A 9414-nucleotide genomic window follows, 5' to 3' on the forward strand; every position below is an offset into this window, starting at 1 on the left:
CAGTAAGAATGGGTCTATTGCTCTCATCTGAGTACAGATGTTGAATAAGAGAAAAGGTAGGAAGAAATTAAGAGCAATTGGTTGGTGGCGGGGGGAGGGTTGGAGAGGGAAATGGTGGGAAAGAGGCAAAGGGAAATCTGGAGGGTTTTTTTTTGTTTGTTTGGTTGGTTTTTTGCTGTGTTGGGTCTTTGTTGCTGCACGCAGGCTTTCTTTAGTTGTGGCGAGCGGGGGCTACTCTTCGTTGCGGTGCACGGGCTTCTCATTGCGGTGGCTTCTCATGTTGCAGAGCACGGGCTCTAGGCACACCGGCTTCAGTAGTTGTGGCACGCGGGCTCAGTAGTTGTGGCTCGCGGGCTCTAGAGCACAGGCTCTGTAGTTGTGGAGCATGGGCTTAGTTGCTCCGCGGCATGTGGGATTTTCCCGGACCAGGGCTCCTGTGTCCCCTGCAGACGGATTCTTAACCACTGCACCACCAGGGAAGCCCCATGGAGATTTAAAAAAAGTTTTATGGAGGTTTAATCGACAAAAACTATATATATTTAAGGTGTACAACTTGATGTTTTGACGTAGGTATACACTGTGAAATGATCACCGCAATCAACCTAATTAACAAATCCATCACCTCACATACTTACCATTTTTCCCCTTTTCTTTCTTTGTTGTGAGAACCCTTAAGAGCTACCCTTCTAGCAAATTTCAAGTATATACTACAGTATTGTAACAGAAGTCACCATGTTGTACATTACATCTCTAGAACTTACCTTGCATAACTGAAACTTTGTACCCTTAGACCAACACCTTCCCATCCCCTGGGAGCCACCCTTCTACTCTCTGGGAAGCCTGGGGAGGTTGAGTACCATCTCCTTGCTTCCTTGCCTCCAATCTAGATTCTACAGTCCTGCAAGTCTTCTGACTCTCACTCATGGTGGCTTGTTTCCTTGAGTCATTTGTAATTGTTAACTGTGAGTTCATATTTGACTGAGCTAAATCTTGGGAATTCTTGAGGTTTTATTCCTCCAGAGGGGTTTTGCTTACTTCTATCAGGTTTTGGGGGTCCATGTGTGAGTTTCCTAGGGCTGCCATAACAAAGTATCACAAACTGGGTAGCTTAGAACAACAGAATTTTATTGACTCACAGTTCTGGAGGCTAGAAGTCTGAAATCAAGGAGTCAGCAGGCCATGCTCCATCTGAATCTGTTTCTCCATCTGAATCTGATTCTTCTATAGGGAAGAATCTGTTCCCGTCTACTCTCCAAATTCTGGTAGCCTCAGGCATTCCTTGGCTCGTAGATGTCAGTCTTCTCCCTGTATCTCTTCACATTGTCTTCCTTCTGTGCATGTCTGTCTCTATGTCCAAATTTCCCCTTTTTATAAGGGCACCAGTCATATTGGATTAGGGCCCACCCTAACGACTTCATTTTAATTTGATCATCTCTGTAAAGACCCTATATCCAGATAAGGTAGCATTCTGAGGTCTTGGGGGTTAGGGCTTCAACATATCTTATTTTTTGTGGTGGGGGGACATAATTCAACCCATGATGGGGCACTGGTCTTGATACTAACTTCCCAGATGCATCCAGTGGAAATAAACCCAGGTCTTCCAAGAGCAAGCAAAGGCTGTTTATTAGGAGATTGCTATGGTAAGGGAGTCAACCACTTGCATTGTCAAAGCGCTTGCATTGGTCAGAGACTAAAAAACAGGCAGATGAGTGGGAAAGCTTTATAGAGGAAAAAAGGGAAGGTTTCATGTGTGCCCTGCTTGGAGGCTGTAGGCATGGGGACCCTATGGGCAGGCTAACTGAAAGCAAGGCATTCTATGTGATTGGTTAGGACTACGTACTGGCTTTCTCCTTTTGGCCCTAAATTGGAAGCAGGGGCAGAAATGAGGGAGGCTGTCAATTATTAGTCAAGTCCTGGTCATTTGGGGTCAGTTATTGTGTGGCTTCCTGCAGTGGTTACTGTAGACTGTGGGTCAGAGTTCTATTTTTATAGATGGTCTGGCCATTATCCTTTTGTATATCCAATCTCTCCATCCCTTCTGCTTGACTCTGTAGATCAATTCCATCCTCCTGACTGGGACACTGTGGATCCTGAGGCAGCAGATTTCTAGCGTCAGTACTGAAGTCTCCAAGCTCAAAGACACCAGGTACCGTCCATCCTTCCTTTCCCCTCCTCTTCTAGGCTCCTTTCCTTCTTTCCCCAAATGTTCACTGAGTACCTTTTGTAAGCCTGGTCCTGTGCCCCAAATGGAATAGCACAGTGTCTAGATCAGGCTGTCTCAAACCTCAGCACTGCCACTTAAAAGCTGTGTGACCTTAGGCAAGTTACATAACCTCTCTGAAACTCAGTTTCCTCATCTGTAGAACAGAGATGCTAACACTGCCCATTTCATGTGGCTTACGAAGCATTTAGTACAGTTCCTAGGAGGAGTGAGTGTTTCCTGTATTAGAACTATTAATATATTCTCTAATTCTTCTACTGTGCATACTTATATGTACATATTTACAAAACCAGAATCATACTATTTTATTTTTATAACCATTTTTCTCTTAACAACATGTAATGAATATTTTTCTATTTTATTAGAAATTGGTGACAATATCTTTTTTTTATATATAGTGTTTCAGTGTAAAGACCTAGCACAATTTATTTAAATCGTCCCTTATTTATAGACATTTAAGTTGTTTCTTTTTTTTTCTTTCTTTCTTTTTTTTACTATTATAAACCATCCTATCTTGAAATACCCTTGTAGGCAAATCTTCTTACACATCTGTTGTTATTAAATACAATAATAGTATGGAGAACAGTATGGAGGTCCCTTAAAAAACTAAGAATAGAAGTACCATATGACCCAGCAATCCCACTACTGGGCATATACCCAGAGAAGACCATAATTCAAAAAGACACATGCACCCCAATGTTCATTGCAGCACTATATACAATAGCCAGGTCACAGAAGCAACCTAAATGTCCATCGACAGATGAATGGATAAAGAAGATGTGGTACATATATACAACGAAATATTACTCAGCCATAAAAAGGAATGAAACTGGGTAATTTGTAGAGATGTGGATGGACCTAGAGACTGTCAGAGTGAAGTAAGACAGAAAGAGAAAAACAAATATCGTATATTAACGCATATATGTGGAATCTAGAAAAATGGTACAGATGAACCAGTTTGCAAGGCAGAAATAGAGACACAGATGTAGAGAACAAACATATGGACACCAAGGGTGGAAAGTGGGAGGGGGGATGGTGGTGGGATGAATTGGGAGATTGGGATTGACATGTATACACTGATGTGTATAAAATAGATAACTAATAAGAATCTGCTGTATAAAAATATAAATTAAATAAAATTCAAAAAAAATACAATAATAGGCATGAAATTGCCTGAGTCAGAGTAGGTTGGATTGTAACACTGTTAGTATATATTGCAAATCGTTTTCCAGAAAATGTTTCCATTTACAATAGTGCTTGTTTACCTGCAGCTTTGCCAACACTAGTGTTTATCATTTTTATTGTTTTCCTGAATTAATATATGAAATTTACAATCTCATTATTTTAGTTTCATATATATATATTTTATCTTACAGATGTGGGACTTTTTCATATTCTTATAGGCCATTCGTTTTCTTAACTTCATCATTCAACTAAAGTTCATTTTAAGAACCTACTCAAACCAAACATTGTCTAGCTTTTATCAACAGTAAACTGATGACGTCCTTTACATATTTTCCTGTCAGTGTCCAATCCCTCACTCCTCTTGAATATTTTTTTAAAGTTATTTTTTAAAAGTTAGTGCAAAAAGTTAAAACAAAGTTAATACATACAATGGTAAGAAAAATTAAGTAGTGAAAAAGGGAACACATACAAAGTCATTCTCTATCTCTCCCCTGACCCCCTGGGTCCCCAGATCCCTCCTACCCTAAGCAGCCATTATTACTTAAGTTGACCTTCCTTCCAGAACATTCTATACTTATATATCCATTACATAAATGGTAGGATACTGTACGTATTATTCTGCACTTTGTGTTTTCCACATATTATGTAGCTTACATCATATCAATACTTAAGGTTAAAAACAACTAACAAGGGGCTTCACTGGTAGCGCAGTGGTTGAGAGTCCACCTGCTGATGCAGGGGACACGGGTTCGTGCCCCGGTCCAGGAAGATCCCACGTGCCGCGGAGCGGCTGGGCCCGTGAGCCATGGCCGCTGAGCCTGCGCATCCGGAGCCTGTGCTCCGCGACGGGAGAGGCCACAGCAGTGAGAGGCCCGCGTACCGCAAAAAAAAAAAAAAAAAAAAAGTTTTTATAATCTACTCTTTATCTCTGTAGATTTGTCTATTCTGGACATTTCTTATCAATTGAATCATACCCTATGTGGCCTTTTGTGTCTGGCTTCTCTCACTGAGCAGCATGTTTTCAACGTTCATCCACGTTGTAGCGAGCGTCAGTGCTTCATTACTTTTTATGACTGAATAATATTCCAGTATACGGATGGACCACATTGTGTGCATCCGTTCATCTGTTGGTGGACATTTGGGTTGTTTTAGTTGGGGGATAAGTAAATAGGGAATGGCTGCTTGATAGGTACATGGTTTATTTTTGGGGTGATAAAAATGTCTTGGAACTGGATGGTGATGATGTTTGTACGTTGTGAATGTGCTCAATGCCACTGAGTTGCACACTTTCAGTGGCCAAAATGGTTAATCTTATGGTATGTGAGTTTTGTCTCCAATAAAAAGGAAGGCTTCATAGTATTTCATATGATGGCTTCACAGTTCACTTAATGTGTCCCAAATTCTTGGACAGGTAGGTCCTTCTAGCCTTTAAAATTTTTTTTATTGATGTATGGTTGATTTACAATGTTGTGTTAATTTCTGCTGTACAGCAAAGTGACTTAGTTTTATATATAGATAGATATATATATTCTTTTTTCATATTCTTTTACATTGTGGTTTATCACAGGATATTGAATATAGTTCCCTGTGCTATACAGTAGGACCTCGCTGTTTATCCATTCTGTATATAATAGTTTGCATCTGCTAATCCCAAACCCCAAATCCATCCCTCCCCCTCCCCCCACTTTGGCAACCACATGTCTGTTCTCTATGTCTGTGACTCTGTTTCTGTTTTGTAGATAAGTTCATCTGTGTCGTATTTTAGATTCCACATGTAAATGATATCATATGGTATTTGTCTTTCTCTTTCTGACTTACATACTTTATCATACTTAGTATGATAAAAATGGCATTATTTCATTCTTTTTAATGGTTGAGTAAATATTCCATTGTGTGTGTGTGTGTGTGTGTGTGTGTATATATATATATACATAGAAATGTACACATATATACACACATATATACATATATTTACAACATATATGTGAGATATATATATATATATACACAAACCACATCTTCTTTATCTGTTGATGGACATTTAGGTTGTTTCCATGTCTCGTCTATTGTAAATAGTGCCTTCTAGCCTTTTATTACTACAGACAATATTGCATTAAATACGTGTGTCCACACATCTTTGTGTCCATGTGTATCTGTAGGCCAATTGCCTTTTCAACGTCTGTAGGATTTGATTTTCCTACCTCTAGGCTTGGAGCCTCTGTTCCACGTTTATTCTCACCCAGGTGATGGGTCACATGGTGGTAGCCTCAGGCTAAACCTGGGAGAGTGGTGGCCCATGAGGACAACAGCCACCTCCTAGAACCTTATCCTCTGCAAATCTTTCCCTCCAGGTTACTGACATTCAAAGCCTTTGCTCAGATCTTCATCTTGGGGTGTTCCTGGGTGTTGGGCATTTTCCAGTTTGGACCCATGGCCAATATCATGGCTTACTTGTTCACCATCATCAACAGCCTGCAAGGAGCCTTCATCTTCCTCATTCATTGTCTGCTCAACCGCCAGGTAGGTAGCTGCCGCCTTCCCAGTCCCCTTCCTTCCAGGGCTCATGCCTCTGCCCACACATGCCCCTGCATCTAAGAGTGATTCAACTCCCCGTGATGTGTCTCCACCTTCAGGTACGGGAAGAATACAGAAGATGCATGACCAGGAAGACCAAACCCAGCTCCCGGTCCGAGACCTCAGGGATCGTACTGTCATCCGTTCCCTCCACTTCCAAAACGGTGAGAGTCTGCAGGTTCTAGACAGCACTGTATGTTGAGTACCTACTGTGAGCTAAACACGTACACGGGTATTAACTTATTTGATAAAGTTTGGGCTTTAAGGGTGGGGGTTTGGGAGCCAGACTGCCTGGGTTTAAATGCCAGCTCTGCCCCTCAGTAGCTATGCAAACTAAAAGAGACAAAATCATGACTCACAGATATAAAATAAGCATCTGTCAAGGATTTTATTCTGCTCATTAATCAGTGAGGGAAGCAGCAGGTATTATAACTGGTTCACAAGAGAACGCAAAGAACAGACGTGTATGTGTAGTACATCTTACATATAATGTGTCCAATGTACATAATGTACACATAATACATAGCACACATATAATGTACACAGTGTTCACAATGTATACATAACACATAATATCACTACTTTATATATATGTATGTTCTTTGTGTTCTCTTTTGAACCAATTATAACATCTGCCTGGTTTCCTCATTGATAATTATATGTAATATATAGAACATATATATTATATAATTATACATATATTGTAAATATACAGACATTATATATAATTATTCACATTATAATATGTAAATTTTATATTATATAAATATATAATATATAAAAATTTCATATATAATATCTATAAATTATACATAATTGTATTTTATACATAATTATAAATATAAAGCCATTATATATAATTATTAATATATAATATAATCATACATATAATTATAATTATACAGACATATATAATTATTAGTATTATATAATATATTTAAAATTCATAGATGTGTATTACTTATGTATTAATATATGTGAATTAAATACATATATAATCTCAATAATATTGAAATGAGAGTGCAAGTAAAGGAAAAACAGATTTTTCCATGAAATTATTTTCCATCACTGTCATAAATATTTTCCAAAATTTTAATTTTATTTAAAATTTACAGAATTGTAAACTAGCTCCACCATAGATCAGATAATACCCAAAGGGGTATCCTCTAACAATGCATCAGTTTTGTTCGAAGCGCAGATTTTCCTCTACACAATGGATCTCATCCAATCTCATGGCTACAAACACCATCTATTAGCAATGACCCCCAAATTATAAATAATGTGCAGTTTAGCCCCCTCTCCTGAATTCTAGACTCACATAACCTGCCACCTTCCAAATGCCCCCACTTAGATGTCTGATAGATGTCACAGATGTAACACGTTCCAAATGAGCTTCTGATTCCCCTACCTCTCGTTTCCACATAGGATCCTCTATTTTTCTATTGCTCGGGAGTGAAGGTGTGAAGTTAACCTTGACTCTGCTTTTCTTCTCACTCTCTTCCATCTCTGATTCATCAGCAAATCCTGATGACTTTTTCTCAAAATGGATCCAGAGTCTGATCGCTTCTCTTTCCCTTCATTCCTTCCACTGTGGTCCAAGTCCAAGTCTCTAGCCAGGATGATGGAAATAGCCTCAAAAGGGTTCTTCCTGCTGCCTCTCTTGCCTTTTCCCTGCCCTACCTTTGGTCTATTCTCCATACAGCAGCCAGAGGGCACTCGTGAACCCCTGAGTCAGGTCACATTCCTTCTCTGCCTACAACACTCCATGGCTCCCCCCTTAGAGTAAAAGCCAAAGTCCTCCTGGTGGCCCACAAGGCCTTGTTTGATCTGACTCTCTTTTCCTTTTTGACCTTGTCTTCTATTAATTGACCTCTCACTTCACTCTGCTCCACCCTCACTGGCCTGCTCAAGATTCTTCAAACATGGCAGGCTCATTTCCTCCTTAGGAACCTTGAACTGAATGCTCTTGAATGCCTTGAGTGTTTTTGTCCTGATACCCGCATGGACAACTCCCTCACTTCCCTCACGTCCTTCAAATCTTTGTTCCAGTCATTTCTTATCAATGAAATTTCCTCTGACAACTGTATTTTGTGCAGCCTCCTATTCCCCTACCCTGGTGTTCATGCTTCCTCCACGCACCTTGTCTTGATTTTCTTTTCCATGCTTTCCACTTTCTAACACTATAATTTCCTTATTCATCTCATTTAATTTTTATGGTCTTCCATCCCCCACTAGAAGGTTTTATTTTTTTTCACTGATGTATTCCAAGCACAAGTAACTAAGATCCAGTGGCTTAAATAAATATGAAATTCTTTTTCTTGCAAGAATAGAAGTCCAGAGTTAGGTGTTGCTGGTATTGGTTCTGTTGCTTAGTGGTGTTGTTAAGGATCTAAGCTCTCCCTAGATTTCCTTTCCACTGACAGCATGTTGACTTTTCATCAATTATTTTCATGGTTGCAAGATGCCTGCCATAGCTCCAGACATTGTGACCACGTTCAAGGCAGGAAGGAGAGGGATGGGGCAGAGTGGTAAACTCTCCTTTCAACCTTCTCCCTTTAACAGGAAATAATAGCTTTTCCAGAAGCCCCTTAGCAGATTTCCCTTTCACCTAATTGGTCAGAACTGCATCACATGACTACTCATAGTTACAAAGGAATTTGAAAAAACAAGTATTCTGCTTTCTAGCTTCTAGAATGGGAATATCAATAGTAAAGAGGTTGAGAATAGCTTTTGGGTCTGCCAACAGTGCCTGCCACACTAGGCGTAATCACTGTTAACATTTCAATGTTTATCCTTCTAGTTTTTATTGCCATATTTACCTCTGTCTGTATTTATAAGACCCATGCCCACATAGATCTGATCCCTGGACCCACATGTGTACTAATCCTGCCACTGTTTCTGATTCTAATTTCTCTCACAGGGTTAAAGTCCTTTCTTGCTTTCAAATACACTATGAAACAACATTTCAGGAAAGCAGGTGCCTGCAGGAGCCTTCTCTGAAATCTTTTCTTCTCGGCTTAATATGGAAATGCAGGATCCTGCCAGCCCCAGAACCCTCTGGGAAATTCGGATCATGGACGGATATGTGGGATGGTCTTCCCATGGCTTCATGCCCTGCTGAGAAACAAGAGTTCCTGTTCCAGCTTACCATTTTATCTTCTGTGTTCTGCAACTCTTTGACTTTCCAGAGTTTTGCGGAGATAACAGATCGCAGTGCAATGGCGGGACCAAGAACTTCTGGCTACCATTTTGTTTTGTCCTAAGTCCATGGATGTGTGGCTTCAAGAGTGCCTCTCCAGCATCTATCACATGCTTGACACAGAGAGTAGCCCTCAATAAATGATGTGTCTTCTGACTGACTGCCTTACCTTTCAACAAAGAACCCTCCTGCTTTTATAGAAATGGTCAGTAAAATTGTAAGGAGAGCCTCAGGG

The 9414-nt window shown here is 39.9% G+C and overlaps 1 protein-coding gene across 1 annotated transcript in view; it reads left to right on the forward strand.

Annotated features, from left to right (window-relative positions):
- The window catches only part of ADGRE1 (adhesion G protein-coupled receptor E1), a 48937-nt gene extending 39793 nt beyond the window's left edge, over positions 1-9144 (forward strand). The window contains exons 19-22 of the mRNA XM_060006566.1: positions 2055-2146; positions 5758-5926; positions 6040-6144; positions 8901-9144. Of these exons, the coding sequence (XP_059862549.1) occupies positions 2055-2146; positions 5758-5926; positions 6040-6144; positions 8901-8906 (372 nt within the window). The 3' untranslated portion in view covers positions 8907-9144. The remainder of the gene's footprint in view (positions 1-2054; positions 2147-5757; positions 5927-6039; positions 6145-8900) is intronic.
- Positions 9145-9414: the final 270 nt, after the last annotated feature.

The sequence above is a fragment of the Delphinus delphis genome, chromosome 3 (assembly GCF_949987515.2).
Source record: "Delphinus delphis chromosome 3, mDelDel1.2, whole genome shotgun sequence".
NCBI lineage: Eukaryota > Metazoa > Chordata > Mammalia > Artiodactyla > Delphinidae > Delphinus > Delphinus delphis.